Source organism: Physella acuta, unplaced genomic scaffold (genome assembly GCF_028476545.2).
Source record: "Physella acuta isolate Inbredline_101_S28 unplaced genomic scaffold, ASM2847654v3 ptg000645l, whole genome shotgun sequence".
Lineage (NCBI taxonomy): Eukaryota > Metazoa > Mollusca > Gastropoda > Physidae > Physella > Physella acuta.
Window position 1 is genome coordinate 459355 of NW_026732164.1, and position 22496 is coordinate 481850.

Genomic DNA, 22496 nt, shown 5'->3' on the forward strand with positions numbered 1-22496 from the left:
AGCCTGAAGACAAGCATATGCTTCTGCAAACTCTAAGCACACGGCGGATGCCTTTGGCGATCGGTAGTATTTAATCTTGTTATCTCCCCTTTTAAATTGGATTTAATACAATTCTGACATTAAATTTATTGACTAACCTAATGTTTACTCATATTAAGGAATATATATTATTGCATTGTCACCGTAAACACATGTATCTGTAAAATATGAACAAGCAAAATCACTATATTAGGGGTGGGTTAAAATTAAGCTACAAGATTTACCAAACAAAAACTGACAAACAAAAAAAAACAGAAAGACATTGTTATCCATATAAAAGCTTATTAAATTCGTTTCATCCGAATAGGTAAAATGAAATGTTATTGAAAAATGTAGATAGAAAATTTAACAACAGTGACACCTGTTCGACAGTAATTTTTATTGAACGAAATTTTAATTCACCATAGATGTAATATTAGAAAATTAAAGTTTAAAAGAGAAAAAATTTATAACATGTCAGTGAATAACTATGAAGCTTTAATACGATATTATAATATTATCACCAGTGTTTCTTTCAGACTTTTTTCTCTAGGGCGGTGCGGGGGGGGGGGGGGGCACTTGAAATATTGGTTGATGGGGGGGGGGGGGGGCTAAAATATCCGGGGGGACGGACTAAAAGTATATATTTTCTTTATTAATTCCATTTTGTTCGTGGGGGGCGGGCGGTATACTCTCTTGGGGGGGGGGGGAGCTACCCCCCACCCCTGAAGAGATGCCAGAAAGAAACACTGATTATCATATGCCAGCGTGTACTGTCAGGCTGCTAATATGCACATAATTAATTACACCAAATATTTTTAGAGATAGGGACCTGCCCTTTTTGAACTTTGATTCTATTTTAATCTCATGAAAATACAGCTTAGACAAGATTAAGGGGCGAAAAAAAGACAAAGAGATAACACGCGACTAAGCCATGCTTCACTACATGTCTGTGATAGTCCACACTATAAATATCGCATACGTCTATGACAGAACAATACTCGACTGCCAAACGTCACAATGAGTTCGATCTGTTGCATCATGGCAAATTATTTTGCTTTTATTTCGCTGCTTATTTATTCCACACAAGCAGGTTTGTACGCTATGTATGCTTCACCGAGTCTAGATTGTCACTTTTTAAGTGTTTTAACATTTCAAAACATCTTTTTACAGAAGAAAGATAACTAAAGCGTATGACTGCAAACCCGAAAATCTCGAGTTCGTATCTCGAAATTATAGGGTGTTTTTGATTAGTATCTGGCTCCATTAGTGAAACAAGGAGACTGGGCTTGTGTTAACCTCAGTCTATTTTCGTAAACCGAGCTTATTGAAACAGATGAAGCCTACGTCATTCGCCGCATTTGTTTAGGGCATAAACGGGAAAAGATGATAAGCACCCCGTACTCTTAACACCAGACAGACCACGCCGTTGTATGTGTATATGTCGATTTAACTGTCTTCTCCTTATTTTTTACGTCAATGCGTTTGTCGATTTCAGGCTTTCATTTCTAGCTGACTAATCAAAACGTCATTTTGCAAATTTGTTTTTTTAATAATATTTTTAAAATATTTTTTCTATTCAATTTTTTTTTATATGGAAAAAAAATTATAAACTTTAATCACCATGGCAATCATGATATTTTCACCGAATCTCGAACGTCTATGCAGAGGCGTAGCGACCCCTCCCGGCGCCCGGGGACACACTTTCAATTTGAACCCCCCCCCTCAAACTTTCGATTTGCACCCCCCTCGAACTTTTCATTTACAACCGTCCCCCCCCCCTCAAACTTTCAATTTGGTGCCCCCACCCTAAGGTCGGCGCCCGGACATATTTCCCCCCCCCCCCCCCCCCCCTCGCTACGCCTCTGCGTCTATGAAACATCAAACATCTTATTAATTCATCATTCTTGTTTATTTTTCAGCTGGTTTGTTTGGAAACCGACAGACCAAAGTTCAAATTTTGGACCCGAAAATCGACGAGATTTCCGGACTGGCCATAAGCCGTGTTCACGCGAATATTGCTTACATGCACAACGACAAGGTCGACGTCAATCGGTTTTTCGCGGTCGATCTAATCACAGGAAACATAGTAAGTTTCATCAGAAACATTATGACTTTTCATTCTTTCTCTTAGGTCACATTATGTATCTGTATTTCTGGGTAAGACAGTTTGTTGTCAAATAGTTTTTCGTTCAATCTGTCCACATAAATGTCATTTACATGTCAACGTTGAAATAATTAGTTGGACAGCCTGAACTAACTAGCTTACAGTTTATGCTATACATTACATTTAACGAAAAGCCAACATTTTGAAAACCTAGACACAATTTTAAAGTAGAAAGCTATGTCTCTAAACAGTTAACACATTTAACCACTTTTTAAATACAGATTTAGCTTCAATTTTACATATGTATTAATTGTTTTACACAGGTAGCCAATTTTAACATGTAGCCACTGTTTTAACACAGGTAGCCACTTTCACCATCAACAATGCCACCAACGTCGACTGGGAGGACATGGCTTATGGCCCCTGTTTTGACGACTGTAAAAGCGGTACTTGCAGGTACCAACCTGAGTCCATACTCACATTTTTTAAAACATCTATAAAATTAAGATGCGGTGCCGAATTTCGGACAATTTTATTATATCACTTAAATTTGAACGCATGATTAAATTAGTAGGTTTATTATGTCCATTATTATCTTGTGGCCAACATTCTGTATTAAAAACTAAAATATGTATCAAGGCTTATCCTTGTAGTAGTTAATAATCAGATCACATTCAATACTAAGGATGATCATTAATCACGCTTTATTCCATTTTTTGGTAAATTGTTATATCTTGTCGTTCAAGTCATATTTGTATGGATCAATTTAGCAATAAATATATAGTAGTCGAATAGTAAGACGTACGATTATTAACTGACAAAATTATCTTCGGTTTCTGGTAAAAGTTACCCGCGCCCAGAGGCGTAGAGAAGAGGGAAGGGGGGAGGAGTACATATATCCCTGAGCGCCGACCGAAGGGCCACTAAAATGGGTTGGAAAGAAAATTAAAGCTCATTTTAGTTGCTGTTTTGAAATATAAACATTAAAAAAAATGTAAGGGGGGGGGGGCAAATTGAAATAGTTTCTGCCAGGCATCTCTTCGAGGGGCAGAGCCCCCCCCCCCCCGTAAGAAAGTCTATCGCCCCCCCCCCCACCTCCCGAACGAGATGGAATTCATATAGTAAAAATATACTTTTACTAGTGTCCGCCCTCCCGGAAAATGTTGACCCCCCCCCCCCCCCCCGAAAATATGAATTGCCCCCCCCCCCCCCCCGGAAGAAAAAAAGTCTGGAAGAAACACTGGTCACCGAGCGCCGGGAGGGGTCCTTACGCCTCTGCCCGCGCCGCAGTATCAACACATACTAGGTGTGTATCTGTTTAGGGTCAAAGTTAATTAATGATTTCTAGTCATATTGCCAATGCTAATATCAATCCCAGGTAAAAACAACCGGTCAACTCTATTTTCCCTACTTATTGAGCAAAACGTATGCATACATGTTTTATTGTGTGTACCTTAACTATAATATTTGCAATACATTTCAAGTTAAACTTTATAAAGCTCAGCGAATTAGTCTAGTAGCTTAATTTTCCAGTATATTGTGAATTAGTGTACACGTGTGATTATCCAGCAAATAACTAATTAGTGTTAGCGTATGATTCTACAGAGAACAAATTTAAAGTATAACACAGATGGCTTAGCTTAAAAGTACTAATTAATAAGAACATGATTTTTGCTACTAGAAGCTTACAACGTATCGACTTGTAAACAAATTTTAAAATGTTTACAGCACAGGCACAAACCCAGCCCGCAACTGTCTCTACATCGGTGATACTGGAAGCAACGGTTTCCGTCCAACCGCTAACGTCATCTATGCTGTGCAAGAACCAGCGAGTCTACAGGACGGGAGTGTAGATCTTGTTGGAACACTCCGCTTCAAGTTGGTTTTTCTTTAATATGTTGTATGATTTATAACTGCCAGCATCATTATGATGAGATGGCAATGTATAAAGCTATACCACTTACCCAGAACTTTAAGTTCTAATGCAGGTACGAGTCAATAGATCGTCTCTGAATTAACCCAGATATTCGACCTACGTTAGGGAATGTAAAGTCGCCTGGGCTAAATACTGACCACTCTATTGCTTTTGATTTCAATGTCTTAGAAACAGGTAAACTCTACTTCACTTGCCCCATGGACCGTCAGATTCGATGAAACGTACTTGCTTACCATCGCCATGCTACTGGCATGCTTAACTAGTCAAGATCTTTCTACCTACTAAGTATGACTTGTCAACATGTTATGCACGATTTGGCTTTTTGACATCAGCCTACTGTTCTTTTATCATGTTTTTTTTTCATAACTTTTCTCCACACGAGAGCAATATGCAATAAATTAGTCATTTGTATTTTTAAATTTTCCAAAATAGATACACTGTAATCACCAGCAAAGGTGCGTTTTATTCCCGGGATCCGATTTCGTTACTGATGGAATTAGGAATTAAACGTGCTTCCTCTTGACCATGCCGTTCTCAAATCTCATTTTTAGACGTTTAAATGAATTTAACTTTTATAAGATATATTGTAGCGGTGTGGTCAGTTGGTAGAGCGTACATTGTGTGTCCATAATATTTCAAGTTTGAATCACAAGCTGCAGTCTTTAATATGTAACCGTGTTAACCCATTTGTGATGCGTACGCGATTAGAGTTAAGAAAACTACAATGGAGGCGGTCGTACATATTGTGGTCATCCCATATTTTTGCCTGCCTTGGTCACAGGAACATGAAAACTATATCCCATCTGTTCCACTGATCGTTAGGTTTGAATGCTAGCTTTACTTTTTGGTTTTTAATTTATGCTTTATTTAAAATTCCAGTGGTATTTTCTTGCTATTGAGATGGGATATAGAGACTTAAATATCTAGTCTAATAAATCTGAAAGTAAACTTGACGGCTCAATAAAACATGCATGAGTTATAGAACTGGTTGGTGACCTACTTAATAGCCCTATTGTCACCAAGCTATTTTACATTATTAAAAAAAAAACGGATGACCCTTCATTGAATTAGTTCTATGCCTGTTGTCTACTTGCTGATTGTTTCAACAGCTGGACGGAGCCAGACGTTGAGACCCTACTCCTGTCACCTGACGCCCAGTTGTTCGTCGTCTCCAAGACTTTTGGCGGTAGGGGCAAGATTGCTCAGCTACCAGCAACCGCCTGGAACTCTGGGAGGTAGATACACACCGTTTTATGATTCGAATAACGCGATGATTGATGTACAGCTCACCCTACAGATTTGAGATAAGATCTGTTGAACATCTCTGAGTTAACGTAATAGGCACTTGAATTATCAAGAAAGTAAACATGTTGTTGTGGTCACACACATACACACACACACACACACACATACACAATAAAAATAAATAAATAAATAACTTAATTTGTCTAATTGACCGAAAGTCGAAAAGATCTTAACACCTATCATGTAAAGTAAAGTTTCCCTTTCAAACCTAACGGTATATGGGGCAAGTGAAGTAGAGTTCACTTGTTTCTGTGACCTCGGCATACGAAGAGATATTGTGGTCAGCACTATGCCCAGCCGCCTTTACTTTCCCTAACGTGAGTTAGGTACCCATCAAAGTTGGGTTGACTCATGGACGGTCTACTGACATGAACACGCATTCGAACTCTAGATATACGGGTTAGCATTCCAACGCTCTACCGCTAGACCACTCCGTTCCCATAATCGCTGTCATACCACAGTGAAATTTTATTTACAAAACAGGTTTGTAATGTATCGATGACAAACTGTCTGTTCTTTCGTCTCTTCAGCGTTGCTAACCTAGATGTATCACAGACGGCAACTTTACAAATCAACACCACCAATAGAGACCCTCTAGGGGGCGATATCTCACGTGATGGGAGAGAACTCTTGATTGTGGCTGAGTACAACATCTATTTTTTTAGGTTTGTCTCCCCTATATTTTCTTATCATTTTGTTGTAAAAAAAAACTATACATTAAAGTGCTAATATGCTTCCCTTTCCTCATCTAATAATAATTGTGTACACATATATGCAGATTATATATGTTACAGAGTGTAATCACAAGTACTAGCTTTCATATTAAATAAGTAAAAAAGTGAACTCTGAATTGCATGTTCTAATTGTTTTATTAATCGTAACAACAAAAAACTATTCCACATAGTTGAGCCCTATTATGGCATAGTAATAGTAATGGGTTAACTTTTGTTAACTGGTAAAATTTAATTTTTAGTCAAACTATTATATTTTGGCACCACCAATTGCAAAATTTTATTATTAGTTTGACCTTTTGTCTTCAAGTTGACAAGTCAAATATATATAAATAAAAAAATAAAAAAATAAATAAATATATATATATATATATATATATATATATATATATATATATATATATATATATATATATATATATATATATATATACATTTATTCATATACAATCTAGGGTGACTGATGGTGACTACATTAAAGCGTTTGAGAATCAGGTTCCCTCTACATTTGATACCTATGATAGAGTAGCGGACACACAAGCTATCGCCTGGGCACCAGACCAGTTTGGTTTCTACATTATACCCGAGGGGAGGAACGCCTCAATTTACTACTATCCTCGTGTAGCCGACATTGTTGTTGGATAAATGTGGGTTCGTAATGTATCCAAGCATTGAAATACCCTTTGCATTTCTTTTATTATATCAATCCTTTTGATTGAAAATATAACTTTTTTCAAAATTATTTGTTTCTTTTGTAATTAGAATGAATTTACTTCTATAAACGTAGTTAGATAGAAGTATAACGATTCACAATAATAAACATATTACAAATTGTTGTCATTACTGTTTATTGATTTATTTTTTTGATGCTTTTTTAATTGATGTAGAGGTTTGAAACGTTTAGCTTAGATTAATTAGCCACAGACCAATCTCGTTATACCGCCTGTCTAAGTTCAGGATACAATACCATGTTTGAACAATCTATATATATATAATTCTCTTCTGGGAGCCGTTAGAAAACAAGCTGCAAGCGCGCGCCTTGCAGTCCCCTCTCTTCTCTATCGCTACCACCCCCCACCCCCCTCACATGGTCAGGTGAGTTGTAGTTCACGCTAAATGTTTAGTTTGGTGACGGCAAATAATTCAGTTTGAAACTATTTTAAACTTGGAGGAGGTAACTAAGAGGAGGCTGCTTTCACGGGGGGGGGGGGGGGAAATGGGGGTTTAGTGTTTTAAAGCAAATATTTTCAGTGGCAGCATTGGTACTGTCGAATTCACACATTATGAATTACTGAAAAGTAGAAAAAACAACTAAATAGCGGCGTATGATACACCGCGGGTCGGCTCGTAATCAATAAATACAGTGTTCTTTACAACCGAATCAGTACAGTGAATATCATGGGCGTGATTTCAATTGGTGATGAAAGAAGCATTAACCAAACATTCCTTATCTATTTCATAACTTATCAGAAATAATGGGACACACACTAAAGCAAGATGAGTTTCAAAACAAATGCAAAGCTTGCAATAATGAGAACCATCTGCAGCATTCTTGATGCAGATATTGTGCACTATTTTACTGATTAATATAATTTTCTCGACAACTTTCGAATGAGATGCAAATATTCAAGTATTTAATTAAATATTCTGTAACTTTATTGCACTTCATTTTCTGAAAAACAAAATTAATATTCATCTTTATTGTGTAATGTACAAAAGTGTATATTTTGCGTTATAAATTGATAGTTTACCACTTGTGTCGGAAGGTGTCGCTGTGCAAATGCTGCGTTGAGGTCAAGGAGTCTGCATTAATACATTTTCATTATAATAATTATTTAAATCAGGGGTCTCCAAACTTTTCAGTCCGGGGGCCGCATTAACTATCAAATTTCAGTTCGAGGGCCAGTTTTTTTCCAGGCATGTCTTTGATTTTTCTGAGCAAAGTTCCTCAGCCATCACCAACAAACGATTTTTTCTAGGACAAAAAGATTTCAGCGGGCCGGATGAAATGACTTCGCGGGCCGCATTCGGCCCGCGGGCCGTAGTTTCGAGACCCCTGATTTAAATTGAAACAAAATATTTATTCTCACTACTTCATTGATACTTCTATTTTCTCACTTATTAAAGCAACGTAGTTTCCAATGAAATCATTGTCCAGTATATCACGTGACGTTTAAATGCACCATGCAAGAATAAACGTCGAGATATTATAAGATTAATTAAAAGGGCGTTAAAGTGCATCAAACGAATAGTTTAACGAAACATATGCTCGTGCATTGAAAGTGCATCAAACGAATAGTTTAACGAAACATATGCTCGTGCATTACTTGAAGTTGTATCGATGAGGTACTAGATGATGGTCAAATTGGTAAAAACGACCAGGGTAGATAATCCAGAAAATACTGCTTACATAATGTCTCATTGATGTGATGATTCACCTAATTTTAATAACAACAGGTCGCAGTCGTTTACAAACAGATGTCTAGCGTAAGATGATCGGACACAATGTCCGATAAAGACCTATGAAAAACCACAAGGAAAAGTTACTGAAGCCGCAAATAGATGTGGATCGGGCAAGCTGTGAGAAGGCAAACACTTGAGATATTTTAAGACAATCACGAAAAGTGTATTTAATTTTTTTTTTATCTCTTAATTTTTGTATTCAAATTATTCAATCACAGACAGAATCAATAGGAAAAGAATATTGTCTATTTATTTTATTTTATTTTATTAGAAATGTATACACATATTAGCCGGTGATGATGTTTGTATTCGTGAAATAAAAACGAATTGAATTAATTAAACCGTAACTAATATGTTGCTGTCCAGAACTCATAAATATCTGCTGTAGCACATTGTATGTAATGTTATAATGACATTACTGCATCCTGACGAGACAATTCGTCCCGCTTTATTTGGTAGCTGGACCACAGTAAAAGAGCACTTCCAATGCATGTATTGATGCACCAGCAAGTAACCAATATACACATGATTACATTTGAACTCATTTTAAACACTATGTACAGTTTTATACTTTTTAAGCCTTGCAAAATAAAAACTGAAATATTTCTGTTGCTAATTTTCCTCTTGCAATAGATGAGTTTTGCCCGCCTTCTCTATAGCAGTTATGACTCTTTTCACCAACAAGGCGTCAATGCTTGTTTTATTATTGACAGCAGCAAACGATTGGAAAATGGGCGGAGCTTGCAAATGGATGAAATGGAAAGCTGAAAATAGAAACAATTAATGTGTTAAATAAGTCACACACAATAATTTATATCAATTTTATCAAGTAAGTTTTACAAAATTTGACAAGGTGAAGTAGAGTTCATCACATTTTGGCGAACATTCGAGGACCTCTTTGTAAGAACCAGAGAATCGTCGTCGCTATAAAGGGGTCGGCGTGGTCGAGTCGGTAAAGCTCATGGTTGCTAAACCGAAAAGTCTCGAGTTCAAACCCTCGGGCAGATGAGGCTCGATAGCTGGGGACAGCCTATCTTTTAGGAGAGACAACTCCAAAATCAAACAACTGCTGCCTTGTAGTTTGTTCTTGGTTGGACAAAGGCAATGGAAGCGAATCCAAAAAGAAAAGCAGGCTGAAATCGGAGTCCTTAATGGCGCATAACCAGTTGACACGTATCCTTAACTGTGATGGATGCGTGGTTGAGTCGGCAAACATCATGGTTGTTAAATTCGAAAAAGTCTCGAGCTCAAACCATCTGACGGATAAGACTCGATCCCTTCCAACACTAAAAAATTAAGAACGAAGAAGAAGAAGAAGAAGTTGTCGCTATAGGCCGTGCTTCTATAGATACAATTTAGTGAACACTAACCGGTTTCAGTTTTTTCTTTACTTTAGATGACTTAATACACACACTTTAGATGTTCAGTTAAATTCATACTATGAACATTTGACAAACAAAATATTAAAGGATTTTTTTTTTAATGTCAGCATTACCTAACGGTGTCCGTAACGTTGAGTCAATTCATGTTTACTCAGGATAAATAAAATTCAGAAGAAATGAGTTTAACTAACCGTTGGTTTCTTCAATGTTAAATCTGGTTGTAGGACTTGGGTCATCGTAACCCCTGCGGTAATCCTCGTGCCAAGTGGGGTGACAGATGTGGTTGTAACAGATGACCTGGGGTGTGATATAACGTGATAATTATTATATAGCGACACATCATCTCGGGATTATTGTGTTTTACCTAATACACAACAATATCCCTAAGTTAACACTTTTTCCTGATACAAAGCATTAACTAAGTTTTAATATTTTTATTTGATATTTATGATACAATTTACCATATCTGTAAATACATATTTTGCTTGTTGTTTAATTACAACTTTATCGTACTTGGAAAAATTGAATGGTATGATTGTAGAATAAGGACATGGCTTTTTAAGTTATAATAAATGCAGACAGATAATTTTTGGGGTTATCGTCCATTAAACGATTTTTTTTTTAATTTTTTTTTTGGGGGGGGGGGGGGGCGCTATCTTCTGTCTTCTGTTCGGGTAAATGGTTTTATTAAGTTATTGTCCGTTTGGCAAAAAAATAATTGCATCTATTAATGTTGGGTCAATTGTTATTTAAGATATATACCAATATTTAAACTCACGCGTACTTAATTGTTGTGCTAATATTGCAATTTGTTTATTCGTGAGTTACCAAAACGTTTCGCTAATCTAGGTCTCTTTTACATAAATAAGGGACGGTGCGGCCTATCGGTAGGGCACCCGACTGATACTATGAAAGAATCGAGTTCGAATCCGAGTTCAAATCAGTTGAAGGTCCCTGATTCCACCCAGCTCTGATGTGTAGCCTACCTAAGTCACGTTAGTGAAAATAAAGACGACTGGGCACACTATCGCTTAATTCATTAAAAAAGATGGGCACGAGCGGTAAAAGACGATGTGATGATTACAGAAATTAATTTGAATTTCCATTTGTTTAAAGTTTACACAAAACGTCGCTCTGAAAGGCAACTCTATTCTTAAATAAACACATGTGTTTACACAAACGTTACCTTCGAAGGTTACCTTTTTGAATTACCGTGCGGTTAATCGTATTCATGCCCCCTAGCACACCCCTTCCCAAATAACGTTTGCGCTACTTATTTGGTGAGGGGTAAAGAGACTTGATGCTTTACTTATATATGAATTCGTAGATTAAATATATACATTTGTTTACGGGTAATGAACGTTACGTTTTTTTAGTGGCGGATATGTCTTTGCACGAATCTATAGGGAGCTCAGCAGGTAAGGGGTATAGGGGTTTTTAACTTTCTTGACTCATTTAGTCTGAATTTTAATTATAACTTACATTTTCGGTTAATATATGATTGTAATTTTGCTTGAAAATGATGAAGAATTTCAATAATTTGTTTTTCTCCAGTGGCTCTATCGTGTATATTCTACCTGAAGCTTGGGGTCAATGTGTACCATTTCCGGGTTCCTCTCATACAGCTTGTAGTACATCAGCACTGAGTTCATGGCCCACATATCGTCACGGTAGAACCTGCAAATAATAAAACTACACTTTAATTCCTGTATACACAAGTGTCTTATAACAAATGGCGTACGCAAGTGGTGTTGGGGTGGTTAGAACCCCACCCACCCCTTCTAAATAGATCCCCAAACACGACAGCATCTTTAACGTAAATTATTAGCTGTTTGAGATCTTACTTTCGTTTTGGTTTAAATTATTATAATGTTCCAGTTTCAACAAATAAACAATTAAAATATCGGAGCGCGTACATGTTTTCTAAACAAAGAGTATTTTAATTCTAATTAATAAAGAAAGCAAATGAATATTGGTAGAAACGATTATGTCTGTAAGAGTTTGAATCTTGGTTAAAGTCAGTTAAATGTACCTGAGTCCACCCAGCTCTAATGTGTACTTAACTCAGACTAGGGAAAGTAAAGTCGACACGGCATATAGCTGGCCAAGCTATCCCGTAAAATGCCGAGGTCACGGAAACAGGTGAACTCTACTTCATTTCCACATAGACCGTCTTGTTCTTAATTGGAACTGTACTTACTTAACGTTATACGTCGCAATAAAAGCAACAAATAAAAAAAAATCACTTCAAAATCATTGAAGCCAATTTAAGAAAGAAGAAAAAAAAATATGTATCACGTCTCTGAAAAATTGAATATATAGTAGCTTACACATAGGTAATAATTTACCAGAAAGACTCTAGAACTTTCAACAGGAATGGAGCTCCTGCCCTTGCCACCAACAAACCGTTGCTGATTGCTCGAGGCCAGGGTGGAACATCCGTCCACTCGTAGCACAAGACCGTTGGGTACCTTCTCTGGCCCTCAGAAAGTGGTTTCACCCAAATGACGTCATTATCCTACATATTTCAATGCATAACTTTATTTAACTAAATGCTATATATTATAGGTTTATTAAGAAAAACTAAATAAAGCTTAGCTTGCAATAAACACGTCAGAATAGGACTACACTGACAACATATATAAAACACGATGCAACTAACTGGAAGTATGCGGTCCTTACGCTACCTGTAATACAATCTAGCAATGCAAACAATTAATTTTATAAGTTTAAAAGAATAACAAAATATTAAATAATTGAATTATCCTCCATAAAACAGCTAACATATAAACCCTTTTTAGTTAATGTGTCAATTTTCTAAACCCCCACCCCACCCCCTCCACAAAATAAAAAATGTAGCAAAAGATAAGCACTAACTAATGTAAATATATAACCTCTTTAATGAACATACGATACACTTACCTATTTCCCCACAGCAGGCATTCAAAGCCCCTATCGCCGCATCCCCCCCACCCTCCGCTCTCCTCACATTAAACAAGCGATACCCCACCCCTAAAAGTTAAATAATAAACCCCCTCCCCCCACACACACAATACACATCCACAAACACAACTTCCTCCCAAGCAGTCACGTAACATCCCTACCCCCTATGAAAATAAACCCCGCTCCATTTCCCCAGTTAAAACGTCAATGCCAATACTGTTAAATCTTCAGCATAAAAAACCGACAATGAACCGTTATTTTATATTCGCGGGCGATCTATTTTCATTCATGATCTATTTTAGGTAAATAGTCTGAAAGAACACCTGTCTAACATATCCGATAACCCATAAAGGGGTCATCCGTCACACGTCGTCACAAAAAGCCAGACCCCCCCCCTAAAATAACATCACACCTCAACCTACAACCCCCCTCAAAATTGCAGTTGAATTTTTTTAAAACATTGCTATTTTTCTAAAATCGTGTCTAAACTATTACAATTTATTAAAACAGTTATCTAAAACGCGAAATAACGTCTAAAATTCGTTTTCTAACATTGTTTTTTTTATAATGCAAAAGTGTGACTTCGCAACATCTGAGCCCCCCCCCCCCCTCCCCCTCATCACACATCGTCACAAAATTACGGACCCCCCTTCCCCCCTGAGAGTGTGACGTCATTTATGGATGACCCCAAAAATGTAACTGGTACAATACTAACATTATAAGTTCCGCCATACTTGTACAGAATGAGAACTCGTAGAATATCCGCTCGGTGGGCCATCACATTCACCTCTTGTTGGAAGACAGACAGCGGCTGGTCTACCTAGATCAACAACAGTATTGTGTCAGTTGAATATGATGTAAGCTTAGTGTGATGACGCAAGGTTATGTCGGAGAGCTCAGGTAGATAGCAGTAACAGGCTATAGCGAGTTGGTCAGAGAGAGACCAAAAAAAATACGTGAACTGACCGGTCACGTGGGACGGTCAGCTGACCACTGAGGCGTGGGTCAGTAGAGAGATTAGCAGCAGTTGATAGGTAGCTAGTGAAAAGTGGAGAAGATGTTAGGAAGCGGTTAGAGACGGTCGAGATATGTAGGGCTAGGTAACAGTTGATAATTAGTGAAGAGAACGGTCAGATAGGTAGATCTAGGAAACGGCAGACAGTAGTAGTAGAGAGTATAGAATAGGCTAGTTAGTTAGGCAGAACTTCATTTTATAATCTCAATAAATAATATTCTATATTTGAACTTGTGTTATTGGATTCGTTACGCCTCGTAAAAATCCCACCATCACAACTGGTGAGACAAGAAAAACTCAAACCATCCTCACGTACCATCACACTTAGTATTCTTGGCTTTATACACATTAGGTAAAACTGTAAAGTTGAGTTCGTTATGCGATTTACAAAGCATAGTTCTTAGATAAATAAACAAAAAAAAAACAAATAAAGCGGACGTGATCTCACCAAAATGTTCTCGTTGTAATTATATAAATCTACGTACGGGGGGGGGGGACGGGACTGAAACTCGGGATGCAGACATGATTCGCAATCGATTTTTAAATACTTAATTATTTTTTTTTAAATAGACTCAAATATCGTCGAAATAAAAGTTGCACGCCAAGTGAACAGCAATAAAAGTAAAAGAAATATACACTTCCGGTTACCGGGAAATCGCTTAAAGTTAATACAGAACTATAAGTGTAATATAATACTTATAAATAATAATCATTAAAAAAGTTTTAAAAAACCCACGTTTTCTGATTGAACTAAAAAGTAGAAAATAAATGCTATACATCACAATAATGCAAACGATCACTCTACTATAAGCGATGAAAAACGTGGGGCGCCGGAGTAAAAGTTATATTACTATTGATTAGATAATACTATTGACTTTTATTAGGGAGCTTGTAGAGAGTCAACAGTATTAGAAAATGTAAGAAAATCACGGCGCCCCACGTTTTTGATCGCTTATAGTAGAGTGATCGCTTGCATTATTGTGATGTATAGCATTTATTTTCTACTTTTTAGTTCAATCAGAAAACGTGGGTTTTTAAAAACTTTTTTAATGATTATTATTTTCTACTTTTTAGTCTTTGTCTGTTTGTTTGCATTAAAATCTTGCTATCGATTTTATCTTTTCACTTTTTTTTTGGGTAAACGAAGACAACTCGTAAAAAGACAACTCGTAAAAAACACATTGTGTGAATACGTTACTGACTAGAGCACATAGATTTGAACCCGTGTCGAGTGGGATAGCAATCGTGTGCCCAACCACTCGACCATATCGTCTCCCCCATACTGGCCACCAGTTGTTACGGTTGTTTGTACACAAACACTGTGTGAACACTAGTCAGTAAGCAAAAAGAGGGAGAATACTGAACCTTGTTTTCATCAAATTACAGTTACTGGGTTATGTCCGTTTTTCCCCACGTTTTTATTACAATTATATAGCGGTCTAAAATGCTCAATAAAATGTTTCCATGGATCAATTTAGTAATAATAACAATTGAATATTCTATGGTCATCGGAAACAAAGCTTCCCTGAAAATTTCAGCGCGCTAGCTAACTGGGAAGTGCCCGAAATTTTGATCGCAAGATTTGATTGGAGAACCAAACAGACGCGAAAGCAAGTTAAAGAAAACGTGGGAATTACAGGTCATCAACCTAGCTGTAACGGTACTCACTTTATTGTGTTTACAGACATACATACATCCGACTCGATGACGCGCAAAACACATTTTTAGAATTTTTGCCCTATTAAAATAAGTCTCTTATACCCCGTAAATGATGAAGTACTGATGTGTAAATAGGTAAAAGCTGTCAACATTTTCATGTGGATTTTTTGCACGAATAAAATACTTCATCTATGCACTGTATACGAGAAAGTAAATGACAACTTACGTAAACAAATGTGACGTTTTCGTGTATCAACTTATCCCACCAGTAACCTGATGGTTTTGTATCACCATGTACATACACTCTGTAAAATATAGAAACACAATAGATCACGTTTATAATTGGTCTATTAAAATAGTAGCGTAATGTAACATTGCCTAAAAGAGTTACAACATTAATACAAGGCGAAACGTCTTCATGAGTACATATATTTTGTAAAGGGGTGAGCAGAGGCGTAGCGACACTTCCCGGCGCCCGGGGACAAACTTTCGATTTGCACCCCCCCCCCTAAAACTTTCGATTTGCTCCCCTTCAAACTTTGATTTGCCACCCCCCCCCCCCCTTAGAACTTTTAATTTACAGGTAGGCGCCTGGGGACATATGTCCCCCCCCCCTCACGCCCCCCCCCCCCCCTCTACGTCTCTTGTGGTGAGTAGATAATAAAACAATTAGACCTAGACCAACACTTCCTATAGGATAACTATCTGTATTAAATTACGTAAAAAACTTCCGATATAGGTTTACAGTGAAGACAACACACGGACAAAAACAATATGTTGGTGTATGTTCTCCACATTCAACATACACGGCTGCTTTAAATATAATTTATTAAGTATTCATACTTTAAATTCGAATTGTAGAAAACGTATGGGGTATAAGCACTCTTTCTTTGTACAACTGTTGACAATACTGTTTATGTCTACTAACCTCTCACACGATTATGTTTATGTCTACCAAACTCTTAAAATATTAAGTGTATGTCTACCAACCTCTCAAATACGTTTATGTCTACCAACCTCTCAAACAAATATGTTTATGTCTACAAACCTCTCAAATATGTTTATGTCTACCAACCTCTCAAATCCACCAACATGCAAGGCAGAGATGACACAGATGTAACTTTCAAACGACCATACGACTGGGCTACCTGGGTTAGGGTTAAGGAAGATCACGTGGTTTATGGGTGGAACCAAATCAGCTGGGTCCTGGCGTATACATACATACATATTCATATATATATATATATATATATATATATATATATATATTGTATGTAAACTATTTTTTTAAAAAATGATGTATCTTACCTTACTTTGCTTGACCTCTAGACCATCACTTCGCCCATAATACAACCATCTGAGTACAGCGTTCAACTTGGATGTGTCGTTGAGGATATGTTCAGGTAACACATCAGTGGGCAGGACTACACACGGCGAGTACTGTGTTGTATCAGGATCCCGATTGTCGAACTCTTTAGGTGTGTGGCATTGATTGGGGTTTTTGAGAACTTTATGTCTAAACACATCAAGGTCTTCTTTTGTAATAGCTTCCTCTGTGTTGATCAATATAATCATTCCTTCACTAGATAAATCCCCAGGTTTTGAGTATGTGACAAATTTCTTGGTTTTCCATTCATCGGGGACGTACGTTAACACAGCTCTTTCACCAAAATAAAAACCTCCTCTTCCACTTGATGTTATTTGCTCTAACGCAAACTCCACTGCGTCCAACGTGTTACATTTTATCTCCCTGTCAATTTTCCTCAAATCCAAGTTAAACACCGATTGTCTTAGTTCGAAAAACCACGAGTAATAATAAAATCCACCCCCTCCTGGCAAATGATTGTAATAAAACACCAATCTCAACGGATTCAGGACACGCACTATGCTCAATATCCCCAACAAGTCTTCAAATTTTAAATCTTTATTTTCGCACCAGACGTAATGAACAGTTGAAGGTAAATCTCCTGGTATTTCTACCCTTGAAGTTCTAGAACTGTATAAATCTCTGAACATTCTTGGTTCTTCTGCTGCACTTAAAGGTGCATGTTTAAAATCTGATTGTACTTTTACTTCATAGGTAGACTCTTTAAGTATCTTATTAACCTCGTTTTCAAGATTTATCTTATTTTCTTCACATTGCCTTAGTTTTGGCATTTCATCTTCACATGTATGTAATTTCACTTTGTAGTTTTCATATTCACTATTTAGTTTAGTATTTCTTTCTCTGCATGCTTTGAATCTGGATACAGTAATCTGGTGCATAGACAAATTATATTTGCATTCGGCATACGTCTTTAATGTACGCTCATTTTTGTCAAAGAGTTGTATTACTGAATCGTTTAGTATTGATAAAAAATTGCTGTACTCTTTTAATCTTAGGATGACATCCTTTTCAGACAATACATTACTTTGACGATAGTTTCCGGGATAGTATGATACAAATAAAAGCATGAATGCGGCGAGAATGCCTAGAATTATTACGGTGGTTGCATTTCTTGACTGTTGCATTCTCGTGAGAACTAACAGATAAAAAAAACACACATTCAAGAAGTTGACGATATAGAATATTTAAAATTAACACATTTTTTTAAATACAATAAGGAACTTTTAAGTGCATTAAAATATAAGCGAAATAAAAGTTACTTACCTAATTAAATAGCTACTTGTTGTTATTTATTGTTTTCTACTTTTAAATCCTTTACATAAAATTTTGATAATGGTTTTTATATCTTTCATAACATAATTATAATTTAAAAAAACAACGCTTACTACAATCAGAACAGATTTACGTCCCTTTCCTCGCGAACTGAAAAAAAGCAGCTAGAGTTGATTCACACTGATACATCTAACAACATTGATTTCCCCACCTGTTGCGTTCCCAACATCCACAAACACGAATACAGAATACTCCAGTTACAGATGAAACACATTTTGTGTTTGATGACATTTGCGTATGTTTATCTCGGTTGACATTATGGGGGACTAACTGATGCAAGCAGATTACGATATCATTTGACGGGATCAGTTGCAGTTTAACACAATGCGAAGAGTGTTAATTTACAACTGCACCAACTATTGACGAACAAATTTGTTTTGGGATTTCTAAATTAAAGAAGAGTATTCTCTTTTGTAGAACTGATTAACGTGTATTAGTGAAGTTGCTTATGCATCACGTTTTAATAACTTCCCTAATCTGTACATATTTGGTGCTACTGTTATATGAATAATCTTAAAATACTTAATAGTAAATGTGGTATTGGAAATATTATAAACATTATCCATATTCACTTTTTAACATAATACTCTTCGTGTTTATGTGTAGTTGTTTTTTTATACATAATCTCTAAGCATTTATTAGTATTATTTTTGGATATAAGCATAACATATTTACATGACTACTATTCATTGTGTTTTTTATGCTCTTAAAGTATTCTTTAGAAAAGACATTGTTCTATAAGCACCGATTAAGTATAGTATATTGTGTTTGATGCTTTTTTATTGTAAAGAATTTTAATCATTCCTTTAAGTTTAAAGAAAATTCGAAAATGCTTTGAAAAATGTGGATTTTCGACCATTGTTGAATGTTACAGCTATATATACATATATAAATATTTCTATATCTATATATCTATCTTTATATATATATATATATATATATATATATATATATATATATATATATATATATTATATATATATATATATATATATATATATATATATATATATATATATATATATATATATATAATATATATATATATATATATATATATATATATATATATATATATATATGTAACTAGGGGAAGTTACCAGAGATATAGGAACGCAGTACAGCGCTGTCAACTTTGACACGACTGATGTAATAACGCAGGTGTTGGCTGATAACGATCAGAAAGCCAAGGCGGAGTATCTTGGGAAGCGATACGATAAGAACGCAATACGGTCTGTCAACTTTGATGTGACAGGATGCAGATGGCTTATTAAATCGGACTGTACGACAGAAGCGGCGTAATTAACATTCTGATGCAACGATTAGAATCGATTACGATTACGATTATGATAGAACCGAATACGATTACGAATACGAAGGGGATATATAGGAAGGCGACGGCTGAGCTCGCAGTCTCTCGCTCTCTCTCGCTCTCTCTCTCGATCAGTCAGTCAGTGTGGCAGTATCAAGTTGGTTATTGAACGGGTTAGCCGTATTGTGTTAAGAAGGACGATAGACATGTGCATTCAGTTATGTGAAGACTAGTGAGGACTGTTGGGGGTCAGTTGATTCAGACTATTATTGTGAAGCATTCCTTTTGATTCATTATATTATTGTGAAGCATTTCTTTGATTCATGTAATAAAAGGATCAATAGCGAACCTGCATCTTCGAGTATCTATACTGTGGTCGATGTTGTGTAGAATGAGTGGTTAGACTCGGTAACATTTGGCGTTGTCGAGCAGAACTCGTTAACATTTGGCACTACAGGCAAATAGTCTCGTTACATTTGGCGCTGCGGACAGGATGAATTCAACGAGACCTGCCGCTTGAGGCACCCATAGTCAACCTTGTTCATAACTGTGTTTCGTGTGTGTGTGAATTCGGACATTCAGGAACAGTGAAAATTGAGGAACGAGGAAAATTTTTCATACACACACGGTAAGAAAGAACTCTTTTTTTTTACTCAAGGAATAAAATGTCTACTCTGGACGAGAAGCAGACCCATATTGTGGTCCTGCCCAGAGAGTCCCACATTAACAAATTTTACGGGGACGGTGATCCAGCTTTAACCAACAGGTTCAGTGAAGAGGTCAAAGCGGCCTGGGCCTCGAGACACATGTCACCAGAGGAAAGATTAAGACTGCTGATGGGCGGTATAGGAGAGACGGTTAGGGCAGAGGTCAAATGCCACGATAAAACCATCCAATCAGATCCAGATAAGGTGCTGGATCTAATTATGGAGACCTTTGGGGAGAGACGGTCGGGATCGCAACTGCTATCGGGGTTCGTAGGCTTAAAGCAGAGAATGGCGGAGAGTGTGATGGAGTATTCACACCGAATGAACAGGGCCTTTGATTCGGTAAAGGGCAAAACACCTGACATTGATGTACGCCTACTGAGGGACCATTTCATCGAGGGGCTAGCAACCCCGATCTTAAGGAGAGAGTTGAAAGAGGAGGTCCACAAAGACCTGCAGTTGACCTTCCTTCAGGTCAGGAACTCAGCGATCCGCAGGTCCGAGGATGAGGACCAATCGAACTGTTCGGTAGACAAAGTCTCTGTGCCGGAACAGAAACAATCCCCACCCACAGGGACCGGCACGGTGGAAACCATGATGGCTCGACTGTTGGCCCACCTGGATAAGGTTGACCAACGATTGGAGAGGTTAGAAAGCAGGTCAACAGCTGAGAATCAGGAAAAGAACGGGACAAAATAGAGACAGGTTGGACGGCCGCGACCCGCCGGTCCATCGCTCCGGTGGACGGCTGACGGTCGACCAATTTGCTTGTCCTGTTCACAACCCGGACATATGGCACGGTACTGTCAGGGAAACGGTCGTCCTCTGTAAGGCAGGGCCAGGCTACAGAGGGGCGAGGTTATGGCCCAAGAAACAAAATGATGGGAGTCTGTCCCGAAATGGTGATTACGATTGGGGACATCGCGGTGAAGGCAATTGTGGATACAGGCTCCCAGGTGACGACAATTACGGAAAATTTTTACACCAAATGGATGAAAGGAAAAGACCATAGGTTGAGGTCTGACACATGCATGCGCCTGACGGCAGCTAATGGACTAACCATTCCATACTGTGGTTATTTTCTGGCGGATGTCGTGGTGGCGGGACATAGGTTGAAGCAGGTTGGGGTGTTCGTTACGAAACACAACCTAGAGACAAATGTGTCAAATATACCTTGCCTGTTGGGCATGAATATTCTTGGCCAGTTGCCAGAATTTCTTACAAATATTGTCGGATCGACCACACCAGGTCGGGGATCCAAGTTGGCCAGGTTTGCCAAGACCAGAGGAAGGATATCAGTCCCGGCAAACACGGTCAAGGCAATCACATTACAAATTGGTGATAGAAGCGTGAATGGTGATGTGATGATAGAACCATGTGGCGCCGCACTGAGGGCAGGCGTCGTGTTACTGCGGACATACACATCAGCGGAAAATGGACTAGTTCAAGGATTAGTGGCAAATGTTTTGGATGAGGAAATTTTTATACCGCCTAATACTCTGGTAGGAGTACCACAGAACGTCGAGGTACTAAGGTCGGCACAGTGCATCGAACTGAGCAATACCAGCAGTAATGAAGTAACAATTAGGTCGGTCAATGTGACGGCCGAGGTGAAGAAAGAGGATGGCCGATCATATGCATTCCCGGAAACTGAGGACCCAAAACTAAATGAATTGCTGAATAAGTACAGGGATATATTTGCCTCTTACGAGGGTGATTTGGGTTACACGGAAGTAATAAAACACCAGATACCCTTACTACAGGACAGGCCTGTGGCGCAACCTTATCGAAGATTACCACCAAGTCACTACTCGGCGGTGAAAGCACACCTGAACGATCTACTAAAAAAGGGAATTATTACAACCAGCACTAGCCCGTATGCGGCACCGATAGTAGTGGTAAAAAAGAAGTCAGGGGAGATAAGACTGTGTTGTGATTACCGGAAATTGAACAATATCACAAGAAGGGATGCATTCCCCTTGCCTCGTATTGATGAATGTCTTGATGCGTTGGGGGGAGCAAGATTTTTTTCTACCTTAGATTTGGCTAGTGGCTACCACCAAGTGGCCATGCACCCCAACGATCAACATAAGACTGCATTTATTTCTCCACTGGGACTGTACGAGTGGACCCGTATGCCGTTTGGTCTAACTAATGCGCCTGCTACATTCCAGCGAGTAATGCAGAGTGCTATGAGTG

At 37.7% G+C, this 22496-nt stretch overlaps 2 protein-coding genes across 2 annotated transcripts; one reads left to right on the forward strand and one right to left on the reverse strand.

Moving 5' to 3' along the window:
• The first annotated feature begins 1034 nt into the window (after positions 1–1034).
• On the forward strand, positions 1035–6742 carry LOC131948431 (uncharacterized). The gene is made up of 7 exons (XM_059310037.1): positions 1035–1111; positions 1941–2107; positions 2487–2581; positions 3854–4003; positions 5171–5296; positions 5897–6031; positions 6553–6742. The coding sequence occupies exons 1-7, from the start codon at positions 1039–1041 to the stop codon at positions 6740–6742; spliced, it is 936 nt and encodes a 311-aa protein (XP_059166020.1). The 5' UTR covers positions 1035–1038.
• A 2172-nt stretch (positions 6743–8914) lies between these two features.
• Positions 8915–13663, reverse strand: LOC131948432 (uncharacterized). The gene is made up of 5 exons (XM_059310038.1): positions 13601–13663; positions 12291–12460; positions 11520–11619; positions 10134–10239; positions 8915–9324 (listed from the first exon to the last, which is right to left on the reverse strand). Exons 1-5 carry the CDS (start codon positions 13661–13663, stop codon positions 9173–9175), a joined length of 591 nt encoding a protein of 196 aa, XP_059166021.1. The 3' UTR covers positions 8915–9172.
• Positions 13664–22496: the final 8833 nt, after the last annotated feature.